We start from the raw sequence: 13670 nt of genomic DNA, 5'->3' as shown, positions 1-13670 counted from the left end.
AACCTAACGGTGTCCGATACGAGCGGAGGAGCGAGTGCAGCTCACGTCTGACCGATGGCGGCCCTGCTGAACTCTGTCTACAGGTGCTGGGAGGGCTGCATGTCTGTGACATCACGCTGCCTTTGTCCTGTCTTCCTCACCTCATCTAAAGCGCCTTGAGGCGACTGTTGTTGTGATCTGGCGCTATAGACTGAGGTGAGAAGGAATAGGATGACATTTTGTTAAGGTGGCGTTGTCTCTTTCCTTCCTGTTGTTATGTCTTTGGTGAAGCATAAAACACTCGTGTTTCATATCTCCAGTCTGAAGATGCAGGCATGGATTTAAACACCTACGATTTCTCTTCTTCTCTGCCTTTGGCGTCATGCATTTGTGGGCGGTCTCTAGCCACATACATAAAACATGATTGGGTGGATCCATCTCAGCCATTGTGTTCAAAGCTGGTGGGGGTAACACGGAGCTCCTTTGTATTTTTAGTGGATTCATTCTGAGTTTGTGAGAATTCCTAAGTTTGTTGGAGAACACAGTTACACACTAATCACCACTTTTAGTTGTTTTTCCATTAAATGACCTGAAAAATGGCGTACTGTACCTTTAGAGCTGCTGCCTGAAACTTCACTGCCTCAAGCTGCCGCCACGTCATCATGTCGAACCGTCCGCCGAACTATGTTGTTTTTTACGTTTGTCTCTCCAGGCTCGTACCTGCCAGCCAGTTACTACGCCTCCTCATACGGCGGGAAGGTGGGGGTGGGCGAGGACGGCGAGAAGCCCTCCAGGTCAAGTCCATCTGTGAAGCCGTCCAGCGAGGCCAAAGCTCTGGACCTGCTGCAGCTGCACGCCAGCCAGTACAAAAGCAAGTCGCCGTCCATCCAGGACAGCAAGACGCCACATGACCGAGAGCGGGAGAGAGAAAGGGAGGGCGACCGGCCACGCTCCTCGCCATCGCAGCGCATCATGCAGTCCCATCACCACCTGGGATACCCTCTGTACGACCTGTCCTACCCCTCAGGTGAGCCTCGCCTGCTGCCTTTAGATCCTCTTTAGCGCAGGTGTTCTCAGACTGGAGGACAACCTGCTCAGTTTAGTGACAGGCCACACAGCCGTGGTGATGTCACACAGCCGTGGTGATGTCACACACAGACCTGTTTCAGGTGTAAATGCAGGTAGATGCTGTCAGCCCTGCAGTGTGTTCATACACTCGCTGACAAGGTTTGTAGCAGAGGAGGACGGGGTAATACCTGGTGCTGAAGGTTACCCCAAACCAAGCTGACCTCTCCTCCCATGATTCATAGCTGGAAAGGGATCCTCTGAGCCCGCCCACCTCACCCCTCTGAGCCTGCAGCTGCTTTTAATGAGTGGCGTGTGCGAGCCTGTCTGTTGCAGTTCTGACATCCTGTCTTTGTTTCAGGCCTCTCGTCCTCCGCCATCGTCGCCAGTCAGCAAGCGTCCGCCCCGTCCATGTACCCGCCCGCACGGAGGTGAGAACGGTAAGACACACACACACACACACACACACACACACACACACACAGGAAGTTTTAGTTTTTTATTTTTGCTCTTTCTTGCTACTTTTTTTTTTTTTTTAACACACCAAAAACTCACAATTAATAAAAAGCAGTTATGTGTGAGTAATGCACAGGTGCTCATCACATCCATGAACATGCTTGGACTTCTGTGCCGCTCCTCTCCACCTGTACTGAAATTCACCTGCCCTGCTTCAGGTGTCTCAGTGCAGTAGCTCCACCTACTGGTCAGAGCAGTGAATCTCAGTGTAAAAAAACCAGCGTGTTACTGAACAGGACATCAGCCTCCTCCTCATCATCATCATCACCTTCTTCTTCTTTGTTTTAATTTCAGACCATCCCCTGGTAAAATCTTCTGACCCGTGATCTCCTCTCACTTTCTACAGGCACACCTGATTGGCCAGCCTCTACGCCTCTCCAAGTCATGTGACTGGATCACGTGAAGAAGCGTTTCTGTTTCCGTGACATCAGTTCAGCGATGTTCTGTGTATGTTTGGTACCTCTGCCTGGACGTCCAGCCAACTGCTCCGACCCTCGCTGGACCAGAGACTGGTCCCTTTGGGTTTTGCTGGTTCTGGGCGGTCCTGTTGGCCAACAGGTGCTGCTGGGATGCAGAGCTCACAGTGACGTACCTGCAGGGATGACTGGGTGACCTCTGACCTCTTTCAGAAGGACAGGCTCAGCTCCGGATGACATCACACAGTTACCTGGATGCGTCTCAGCTTCACGTGAAATAAAGAGAACACTGGATGAAGGAGGGCCGGCCAATCAGAGGGCAGTATTCAGACTGCTTCCTTGTACTGACTGAGTGACAGGCTCCTCCTCCTCAGTGTGTAGCTGTAAACGTGCTCTGTGCGTGCGTGCGTGTGTGCGTGTGTGTGTGTGTGTGTGTGTGTGTAAATACTGTACAGAGGAATTATTTTAAAGAGCCTGTTGGATGATGTTGGATTTCCTACTCTTCTTTTTGTCTGGTAGTCTCTGCCTCTGTTTTTCTACTGTTGTTGATCTGATATTAAACCTGTAGCTGGTGGAGCAGCGCTCGAGCTCAGTGTCCTCATTTATTCCCTGAAAGCACCAGAGAGAAGCTGATGTTGTGAAACGCCTTCAGGTCCTGGGATGATGGGAGGCAGGAGGGATTCGCTCAGATTAAAGGGTTCTTCTTTCAAAAGAAAAAGCTTGCAGGCTCTGGTTTCATTGTGTAGAATAAAATATGTCCTGGTTTAAAAACGTAAAACAAATGGAGACATGTGCTTATGGATGTGGATCCATATATTATTCACTTTATTCAGTAATATGTGGCCTCATTAACAAAGAACTGACCTGCAAAGCACATGCACATATAATTCAGGATCACTGTAACCTCAGTGGCTTTTAATAAACTTTATTTTGGAGTTTCATATTTTGATTTAGATTTTTCTAGCCATTCACATTTATTTCATGTGATAAATTAAGTTTTGGGCATGTGTGGCACTATGATATAGATGAATACAGGAACACTGCAGCCTCCCATTTTATTTTTATGCTTCAAGTCACTTTCTTTTGGGGAAAACTACTGTTAATGTCTGTAATATAAGTTCCGCCAGCAGAGGGCGCTCGGTGTCTTACGCATCAGTAGCCGACACCTCGCTAGAAGAAGAGTGGTGCCGAGCTGGCGCACAGAGTAGTTCCTGTTACCTGCTGTGTGTCTGTTTTTACAGGTAAGCTGGGTTCCAAATAATACATATGTGGTAGACAACAGTAGCAATCGAAAAGCTAGAGAGCCAATTCACGAGTTTAAGGGTTGATAACGATGAATCACCACCAGGGGATCGCTTGCGTGTGCTTGCATGCACACGTCCCATCGACACATCGATGTTACCAGTTACCCTTTAAAAACAGTAATGATGTTTTCCAGCCACAGTCCACCTTCATCCTGGCGTTGTTCCCGCTGGTGCAGGGTCCGCTTCTCAGCAAAGGTTTCTCCGTTTGGTTCTGTCCAAGGCGTCCTCAGGTGACGCGTTGACGGTCTTAATGTCTTCCTTGATTTTGTCCATCCACCGTTTTTTCGGTCTGCCTCAAGGCCGGCGTCCGTCTGGGTCGATCCTCTTAGCCGTTTTTGCTGAGTTCTCATCGCTTCGAATCACATGTCCATACCATCTCAGGCGGGATTCGAGCATCTTTTGAACTCGAGCCACAGTCCACGACCTGTCATAAATACACTGTGCTCTCCTTTATGTTTGATTTTATTTTGCCCCTCACCCCCCAACCAGTCATGGCAGATGGCCCCGCCCCTCCCTGAGCCTGGTTCTGCCAGAGGTTTCTTCCTGTTAAAAAGGAGTTTTTCCTCTCCACCGTTGCCAGAGTGCTTGCTCATAGGGGATCATTTGATTGTTGGGGTTGAATTTTTGGATTTCATTTCATTGGCTTGAAATGAAAAACCTAAAAATTCAGCTGAGGGGTTCACATAGTGGAGAGCACTACATTTGTTAACTGCACTTTTTTTATTTGTAGTTTTTGTAATTCTTTCTACTACAAAAACTACAAATGAAAACAAGGCAGTTAGCAGCAAATCAAAATAAAGAAAACACATTTTAAAAAAATCTGCTACTGCTGTGTGTTTACGTCAATGAACACTTGTATGTTTTTGTGTTAGAAGATTATAGATTGTCCAAAATATCCTACACCTTGATGTTGGTGGGGCTCCACGCTGAAAGAGCCCTCAGGTGAACTTCTCTCACCTGCATAAACACTTTGCATCGGTTTCTGTTTTCGGCTGCAGGTCCATGAAGGTACTTTTGGAGGAATATTATAGTCTGACCTTCATCCTTCAGCTCACTCTGAACTCTCTGAGCAGCTCTCTGTCGTCTCTGTGAGGACCTGCAGGAACAGGTTAGGCTTGCAGCCTGTTAGCACTGTACCTCCTGCCTTTCCAAATGGCTCTTCTGTGTTTCTGTCTCATCGTTCTGCTGATAAACATTTGTCGCCCACCGTGATCTCAGCACGTTGTCCTGGTTCTGGAGAGCAGACGTGTGTTGATCTGAGTCCTGTGATTTCCAGTAGTGATTCAAGACAAAATCAATTCGTCCTCTGCTGCCGTGTTTTTGCACAATAAAAATGATGCAGGTGTCAGAAACGGTCCAGCCCTGGTTATTGTCTCAGATATGACGCTCGTCTTATCCTGTCTGCTTCTGTCGGTTTCCTCCATTTACTTCTTATTTTCCTAAAATGTGCTCCAGAGTGACAAAAATATCTGCTGGAGTTTATGCTGCACTAAAACCTCTGTGACATCGTTGCACTCACTGCTAACAGGAAAGCCAGAGGAGCAGACACATCCCAGCAAAACACTGCAGCTTTTTCACATTAAATGGAAGTGATATAAGATACAGTCCTGATTAAAGGTTTAAGACCACTTGAAAATGGCAAAAATCATATTTTGCTTGGTTGGATCTTAACAAATGTTGTTACTAAGAAAATGTTTTATTCACAAATGCAGACATTTCAAAGCTAAACGACATGATTTTGAAAATGAGAAGTGATATTAAGTGTATTCATTGTTAATCACAGAATCATAATTCATATGATTTTATTGATGATTAATTATGTTTGACTGCTCAGAATATAACCAGGAATAACTTTAAGCTGTATGATAGATCAGCAAATATAATATAGACGGGCTTCACACAGAGTCTGTGTGTGTGTGTGCGCGTGCGTCTGTGTGTGTGTGTGTGTGTGTGTGTGTGTGTGTGTTTGTGGCAGCTCCAATTACAGAGCCAGCATTCCTCACTAGTTTGTCTCCTCTTCTTGCATCCTTGTTTCTGATGATGCCCCCCAACAGACTGCAGCAGCACGCTTGCTGCAGCAGACTGAGTGCTGCAGATGTCAGGTGACATTTCTTAAAGAGAGGCTGTGGCCCTTTTGAATTCTACTCTCTACCTGACAGTCCTGAATGTCTGACCATCAGTTTGTGCCCTGAAGTTCAAAAGCACTCCAGTTATGCAGCAGCACCATGATCAGCAGCAAGTCCACTTCTCAATGAGTCCAAAAACAGATGAAGTGTTTGGAGTGGCCGAGTCAAAGCCTGGACTGAAATCAGACTGAGGTGCGTCAGGGTGACCTTAAATATGTGTCTGAATTCCAACAATCCTCCAAATAAGAGTGGACCAAGATTCCTCCGCAGTGATGTGAAAGACTCACTGAAGGATCACAAACACGTGACTGCAGTTCCTGCTGCAGAGGGTGCAACAACCAGTGATTAGGTTTAGGGGGCAGTTACTTTTGCACACAGGGCAGGTTTGGAGAGTTTTTCCCTTTATAAATGAAAGCATCATTTAAACAATACTTTTTGTATTATCTTTATTATCTTTGTCTAGAATGGAAACAAGTTTTATCATCTAAAACATGTATCAAACAGACCTTCTTCTCAGCACTACACACCCACTCTCCTGTTGGCATATGTCTGCTGTTTCCTGTTCACCAGTGGATCAATGGATTCATGTAAATGTTGAAATGTGAATGACGGCCATGAGAATAATCTAAATGTACATCCACCACATGGTCAAATATTACTGAACTGGTGGTCCAAACCTCCGCAGGATGCCTTTAAGCAGTCAGGATCTGTCTGTGGAACAGTTTCAAGGTTCATTTGTTTGGATCACCTGGAGAGTTTCCCTCCTGCAGGGTTTTCCTCTCTATCAGCAGTGCTTCCATCTGTGCAGCCCGTCCAGTTTTCCCACCAGAGGAGGAGACATTTCAGGGGTGGTTAATCATTTTTGATCTATTCACACTGCAGCACAGACTCTACTCTCACCTTTCCATGTTTTAGACATGCTGTGCTGGATTCCCTGCTTCTTTCTGGGCTTTTTATTTTGGGGCTCAGCTCATGGGGTTCCCCAGACAAACGCCCGCCCCGACGTCACAGACCAGGAGCTGTTCTGGGGTTCTGACCAGTACGACTTTGCTATAGTGCTTCCTGCTGCTGGGTTGGAGTGTTTCTGGCACTTTGCTCACCATGGAGAGAGATTTTACTTGAACTTCATGGTAAGAAGAAAACTGTGTCAAGCTAAGTGAAGCCACCTGACATGTAGTCTGTTTTCCCACAAATCTGCAATGCACACTCACTTGCCTGGAAAAAAGAAATATGTATGCAAAAATGCTCTTCATCGGTTACAGCTCAGCATTTAACAGCATCATCCCCTCAAAACTTGCCTGGGAGCTTGTTGACCTTGGGCTGGGAACATCTATCTGCAGATGGATTCTCTGCTTCCTCACAAACAGGCCCCAGGTGGTGAGAGTTGGTAAGCACACTTCCTCATCACTCATTTTAAACACAGGAACGCCACAGGGATGTGTGCTTAGCCCCCTCCTATGTTCCCTGTTCACACACCCCACACTTCACAGGATGCACACAGAAGCTGTCCTGCAGTTTCTCAAGTAAACTCTGCACCGTGCATTTCATTTTTAGTATTATAAAAATGAAAATAAAAACTCTACTAACTGCCACCTTACTTCCTCTGTTTCATTAGTTAGATTTGTTCCAGCCGTGTTTCCACCTGTTTCTCATCCTCTCATTATCCTGTCTATTTAAGCCCTCAGTTTGTCTCTGCTCATGGTCACGTCATCGTCAATGCCTCGTGCGTGCGCCCTGTAGATGTTATTAGTCTCATCGTTGAGACTCAACTCTTCAGTCAGTTTCAGCACCGTTCTCTGAAGGTCCCACCACAGCTTCTCAGTCAGGCTGAGGTCTGGACTGACTGGAGCATTGCACCACGTTTCGTTTTCAGCCATTCTTTTGGAGATTTGGCACTCTTCTTGGTATCATTGTCCTGTGGCTGATGGCCTCACATCTGACTCTAGAATACATTTGTATACAGAGGAGTTCATGGTTTACTGAGTCACTGCACGGAGCCCAGATCATCATCCCTCCACCACAGTGCTGACAGCTGGTCTGATGTGTTTCGTTTTGTCCAAACGTGCTGTGGTGCTTTATGGACAAACATTCAATTCAATTCAAAAGTTATTTGTAGAGCACATTTAAAAACAACAGATGACATGATGGCCGTCACGCTCGTGTCCGCTCTGCTCCTCTCGTGAAGAGAAAAGCAGAACTGATATTATTGTGAAACGAGGCCGATTCTACCTGAGGCACAACACGCTGTCAGAGGACGCCCATCGCCATCATAGTCAAGGTAGGGATGATGTCTTATTGATTTATTTTTAATGTGTCTGCTCCAATAAGTCCAGTAGGTGGAGCTATAGCACAGGTGAATGGTTGTAGGTGAAGCTGTTGTGACGTTATTGCCTTGCAGACTGAAGCAAAGATCGGTTTCCAAAGTCTGTGTTTTTGCTACAGCTCCAAATGTTTCAAAGCTTAAGTTACATATATAGGGAAGTGTTTTTATACAAGATGGTGAATAGTTTTACATTTGTACTTTCAATAGTTTCTTGCATCACCTCTGAATGAAAATGTCAGCTGACAGCTGGTATCATGACCTTGTTTGCCCTCTGAGGAGAGACCTCTTCAAACATGTTACCTTCTGAGTGTGTCACCGCAGCCCCACAGAGCCTGCATGCTGCAAAATGCAAACTTATTTCAGGGTTTTCAGTTTTGTTCCTGCAGCACTTTATAGAAGCACATTTATAGCCTAGGCTTATTTGCTGTGCTCGTTCTCAGATGGGTCTTTAAACTACTGTAAAACTGCACTCATACATGAAGAATGCAGAGCTCAGACCTCAACCTAGAGAGGATACGATGCAAGGCACAAACTAAGTTAAAAGGAGGGACATGAAGCAATAAGCAGCAGGTAATACACGACCTGATCCCTATTTAAAAACAGTTTTTTGAGTTTCTTCCTGTTGAAAAGGGAGTTTTTCCTTCCCACTGTCGCCAAAGTGCTTGCTCATCTGATTGTTGGGCTTTTCTATGTATTGTTGTAGGGTCTTACTTACTATATCACACACCTTGAAGCAACTGTTGTGATTTGGCGCTGTATGAATAAAACTGAATTCAAATGTCTGCTGCAACATTGAGATGATCGGGTCAGAATTTGGTATAAACAGTCAGCAGATCTCAGTCGAATAGAGCACCTGGGATGTGGTGGAACTGGAGTTTCACATCGTGGATGTGTCTACAGCATCTGTGTGACGCTGTCGTGTCAATATGGACCAAAATATGTGGACGATGTTTCTGACACCTCGTTGACTCTGTCTCGAAGAAGTGAAGCAGCTCTGAAGGCAAAAGGAGATCCAACCTGCTACTAGCAAAGTGTAACTAATGAAGTACATTTTGAAAAGACTCCACTTTAATAGGCAGGAGGTGGTGACAATGAGTCGAGGCTTTCATCTTTTTAATTATCCATGAGTTCAGGTGGGGTTGGCTGCTTTTTCCCCCCTTGTGTCTTTCTACAGAGTGAAGGACAGCTGCTTTAGCATTAATGCACAGCTGGCTGGAGGACTCATGCCTAATGTTGAACACCTCAAAAACTGTATGTATTTTTCAAAACGCCCCTTAAACTTGAAGCAGTCAAACGTATTCCTGGATGGAGTAGAGCTTGAATTAGCTCCAGAATTTAAATATCTTGGGGTCATTCTAGAGCCAACATTATCCTTCAAGAGTCACATAAATAAAGTGTCCCAGGTACTTAAATTTAATAATGTATGTAATTGTTATTTTTATGTAATTGTTATTTTATAATATGTATGTAACTTTGTAATTTCAACGTGTTGTCGCCTCTTGGCCAGGACTCCCTTGAAAAAGAGGTTCTTAATCTCAATGGGACTTTTCCTGGTTAAATAAAGGTTATATATATATATATAACAATCGAAATTTTAATCATATACGTAATAATTTAAATATGAATGTTGCAAAAACGTATTTTTACTCAATGATCATCTCTCATATGGACTATTGTTTGACGTCCTGGTCACTTGCTTGTCCAACAACACTTAAAACTATTGAAAACATTTATAAAAGAAGTTTAAAACTACTTGACAAAAAACCGACTTCCCACCACCAGTGTCATGTGTTAAAAAAACATAAATTACTGAACTTCAATAACTTAGTGAAACTTAAAAGAGTCTGTTTAATATATAAAGTCTTACACTCCCTTGCTCCACCACCACTAAAGCAGTTCATTAGGCATAAAGAAAGCTCAGACAAGACCACTCGAGCTACAACCCGAGGAGACGTGTTTATACCCCACAGACGGACAGCATTTGGGCAGAACGTCCTCTCTGTCCAGGGCGGCCATCTGTGGAACAGTCTTCCTCAACCCATTAGAGAATGCTCTACATTCAATTTGTTTAAGGCAAAGGTTAAAAACTGGTTATGGACAAATCAAGTGTGTGATCATGTATGAGTTGTATAGTTTTAATGTTTTATTTGGGAACAGAATGGTGTGTATGTGTAAGTTTGGTGATGGAGTTTTTATTATGAACGAATGATGAATTTTTATGAATTATTATGTCTATTTTTTTATGTTTAAGGACAACAGATGGAAATTAGCCCTTGGCTATAATCTGGCATGTTTACATTCATGTAATTTTTTTTACATTTATGTTCATTAACATGCACTGTCCTAAATAAATAAATATTAAATATAAGATCAATAAAGTTTTTGGCCAAAATATTGATATCCCTCAGACGGTGGAGTCGAATGTTGTTGTTTGGCTGCTCTGCTTCAGGCTCTGAGGTATCCTGGGAATAAAGTGCGGAGACAGCAGATGTGGGGCAACACGTTCTCACTCCCTAAGTGTAATATTTTACACTAGGTGACAAATCGTCAACATTTTAGGCCAGAGAGCTGTTAGCATCTCTCCTTCTCTCACATGTGTGTAAACAGAATGCTCACCACGATAACTCACACAGAGGGTGATGCTGGCTCCAGGGGACAGCGAGGTGGATGATGGAGATTACCATGGCAACAAACGTCTTGAACTGGCTGGACAGGTACGTTTCTGTGCACCTGTCATCCTTGAGGTTTTAATGCACTGCCTTTACTTTATTTAATCCATCATTCAGTTGTGTTTTTGTTCTTTAACTGTAAATTTGAGGAATCTAAATGAGCCAGAGTTCAGTTCAGACTTTAAAGGCACCACATTGGAAAACAGCCTGTTTCAGTTTAAGAGTTGTTTTGCATGCTCAAAACAATGTTCTGTCTCACTCCCATTTCTTCCTGTTGCATGTTGAAGCTCTACTTGGAACCTTGTTAAGCTCCAACCATGAAAAATAGGATTTTTGGCCCTTTTTCAAGTGGTCTTAAACTTTTGATCGGGTCACAGTCCCTGCATTTAAAGTCCCGACTCTCACCTGCACTCTCGCTGCCTTCTAACGCACCATCCCCCTTTCTCCTTCTGCCGGCAGCAGCACAGTTTCACCCTGTTAGCTAGCTGCACCGGAGCAGTTCATTGTTAACCCGGACCCCGACCCATCCGGTGTGCACATCTCATCCTGTATTTTGCTCATGCTGATGTGGCCTTGCTGCATTGCTGACACGGTCTGACTAATGTTTCACTGCTGTTTCCCAGCAAGGCTTCAGTTTGTCTTCTGTTGGATTATTTTACCTGCAGGCCTGTATGATGATGTTGAATACAGTTTCACCTGAGAGTTGCTGCTGAATCGCACACTGAACAGCTGTAATCTCACCCTCAGCTGATGAAATCTCTTCTCTCTGCTGTTAGCGTGTTTTTGTTTTCTCCATGATGCTAACCACTCTTGTAAGAAAAGGGGAGGGGCTTGGAGAATTTCTATACAGACACCTCTCTTCTTTACTCAGAACTTTCTGTCAAACTAAATTCATTTAACAACTTGTAAAAATCATTTTGCAGTATAAGTGTTGTGGTGTCTCTGGTCTCCAGAGCCGTCCTCACAGCAGACACCGTGAGGTCACTAATGGTTGTGACGGTACCGGAGACTTCAGGTGGATCAGAATGTCTGTAAACTGCAGAATGAGAGCCAATAAAGTCCAAATGTACCAACAGGAAAAAACAAAATTAGATGTGACAGCTGTGCGTATCATAACCAACAAGATTCCAACATTAGATAATGCTAAGAACAACCCTGCACTGCAGTGAGGTTGGCATGACAGGAAGTCGAGATGATGAAGATAGTCCAGCCTTCAAACTAAGATGCGTGATGTATAAAAGTCTTTCTACGGACTAAAGGACGGTTTGAGGTTCCTGCTGGCACCATGCACTGTCTGCACAAGCTTCTTCTTTGTCTTCTACCATGTCTACGAGACATCAGTGAGACATCAAATATACCTGATTTATCTTAATGCTGTAAACACCACTGACTTTAACTTCTTGTTTTATTTATCAGAGTTTGCAACAGGAATTATTGATGGAGAAAAAGCTCCGGAGAACTCGATGCCGTACATGGTGTCAGTGCAGGATAACAAGGGTCAACATGTCTGTGGAGGTTTCCTCATCACTGAAGACTTTGTGCTCAGTAGTGCACACTGTGGCAACTCGTGAGTTTGATTTCCTGTTCATCAAATTTATACAAAAACATTTTCAAACTTGGAGTGATTTGATAAATAAATACAAGTTATTAATAAGGCAGGTGTTATTTTAAGGGACAATAAAAGATGATTAACTTTAACATCATCAAATATTAATGACCTTTGGAATATGTAACGACAAACAAACCTCTGACAGCCGTTAGTTACAGCACTGCTGACATTAGCCTGCATGTAACGGTGAGAAATCAAGATATCAGGTTTAAAATAGTTTACATTTTAAATTCCCTCTCAATGGTTACTCCCTCAGAGGCTTCACACACGTCGTTCTCGGCAACCACAATCTGAAGAAGGCTGATCATCAGAAAGTAAGGATTGAAAAAAAAATCATCCCTGAAAATTACCAACACGTTGGACTTGGTAATGACATCATGTTACTCCAAGTAAGTCCATATTTATAACAACAACAGTTTCATGTGACGTATTTGTGGTATAATTAAATTTTTTATAAAAGCTTCTATATGAAAATACATGTTTCTATTTTAACTCCATGTTGTGTCTCCAGCTGTCTGAGAAAGTTCGATTAGGCCACAGAGTGCAAACAGTTCAGCTTCCACCTGCTGAAACAAACCTAACAGAAAATCAAGTGTGTCAGGTGGCCGGATGGGGAAAAACTAAAACTGATGATAATAAACCTGCTGATGAGCTGATGGTGGTGGACGTGTCTGTCATTGATAGACAGGTCTGTGAGTTACTGTGGGGTGGTCTTCCTGCCGATGTTACCTGTGCAGGTGGATATAAGACAACCAAAGGATTCTGTCAGGTATGTTTTCTGTGCTTTCAGTGGAAACTTGTGTTCTGTTGACAAACGTATAAAAAAAAATAATCTGACAAATTAAAATCCTCACAGGGTGATTCTGGTGCCCCTCTGGTGTGCGACGGGTTGGCTGTTGGTCTCGTTTCCTTCAACTATAAAAGTAACTGTAACTACCCCGATAAACCCAACGTCTATACGGACATTTCAAAACACCTTCGATGGATCAACGAGGTTCTGCCACGTCATGGGTCACAATCTTTCACGTTCTATTGCAGGAAGCTTTCCACCTCACACTGTCAGTCTGCCCCAGGGCAGTTGTGGCTACAACTGTAGCTTGCCTCCACCAGTGTGTGAATGTGCGTGTGAATGGGTGGATGACTGGGTATGTAAAGCGCTTTGGGGTCCTTAGGCGGGACTAGTAAAAGCGCTATACAAATACAGGCCATTTACCATTTACCACTGCTCTGCTGTGACACACGGGGAAACATGAACTCGTACGTTTTTATAAATGTCTTCAGTTTGACGAAGAATTTTGGTTTCACTTATTTAATCGGGTCATTTTGCTTCCACGTTGGTTATTATTTTTTTTATTTTTTTTTTTCTCTTTCTTGGATTTTTTTCTCGGGACTTTCAGATCCTGTTCATCAGCTGTGGAGGGTTTTTTGGGTCTACCACTTAAGTACACTCAGAGATATGCCACGCTGAACAGATTTCTGCGTCTGTTCATGTTTCCTTATCATCACGAGTGCCTCTGAAGATAACTGAAAAACTTCTGTTTGATTGTATATGGAGAAATAAAAGCCTATATTAAAAAGAGTGTTTTGTTTAATGCTAAAAAATCTGGTGGTTTGGAAGTTTATTGGATTTCTGATGCAGTGCACTCACTTGGCCAGCGATGCT

General features: G+C 43.7%; 2 protein-coding genes across 3 annotated transcripts in view; both read left to right on the top strand.

The window, feature by feature from the left end:
* The window catches only part of LOC100701249 (zinc finger protein 609), a 37921-nt gene extending 35357 nt beyond the window's left edge, over window positions 1-2564 (top strand). Inside the window, 3 exon segments of the mRNA XM_025908758.1 lie at window positions 692-1006; window positions 1406-1484; window positions 1907-2564. Of these exon segments, the coding sequence (XP_025764543.1) occupies window positions 692-1006; window positions 1406-1479 (389 nt within the window). The 3' untranslated portion in view covers window positions 1480-1484; window positions 1907-2564.
* An 8604-nt stretch (window positions 2565-11168) lies between these two features.
* Window positions 11169-13584, top strand: LOC100690796 (anionic trypsin-1). Of its 2 annotated transcripts, XM_019360910.2 has the most exons (8): window positions 11169-11738; window positions 11815-11965; window positions 12249-12396; window positions 12519-12776; window positions 12864-12930; window positions 13046-13060; window positions 13227-13264; window positions 13405-13584. In XM_019360910.2, exons 1-7 carry the CDS (start codon window positions 11684-11686, stop codon window positions 13241-13243), a joined length of 711 nt encoding a protein of 236 aa, XP_019216455.1. In that variant the 5' UTR covers window positions 11169-11683; the 3' UTR covers window positions 13244-13264; window positions 13405-13584. The 2 variants fall into 2 exon arrangements, with proteins under 2 accessions (XP_019216455.1, XP_019216454.1); XM_019360909.2 differs by having other exon boundaries at window positions 13227-13584.
* Window positions 13585-13670: the final 86 nt, after the last annotated feature.

This window comes from Oreochromis niloticus, linkage group LG7 (genome assembly GCF_001858045.2).
Source record: "Oreochromis niloticus isolate F11D_XX linkage group LG7, O_niloticus_UMD_NMBU, whole genome shotgun sequence".
NCBI classification, from domain to species: Eukaryota; Metazoa; Chordata; class Actinopteri; order Cichliformes; family Cichlidae; genus Oreochromis; species Oreochromis niloticus.
This window is presented reverse-complemented; position numbering and strand designations above follow the sequence as displayed.

Bases quoted from the DNA above. Each gene is read 5' to 3' on its own strand.
- LOC100690796 (XM_019360910.2), top strand. From the start codon at position 11,684: ATGCACTGTCTGCACAAGCTTCTTCTTTGTCTTCTACCATGTCTACGA. The intron at 12,397-12,518 runs GTAAGTCCATAT...TTGTGTCTCCAG, and splicing joins ATGACATCATGTTACTCCAA to CTGTCTGAGAAAGTTCGATT. The intron at 12,777-12,863 runs GTATGTTTTCTG...AAATCCTCACAG, and splicing joins CAACCAAAGGATTCTGTCAG to GGTGATTCTGGTGCCCCTCT.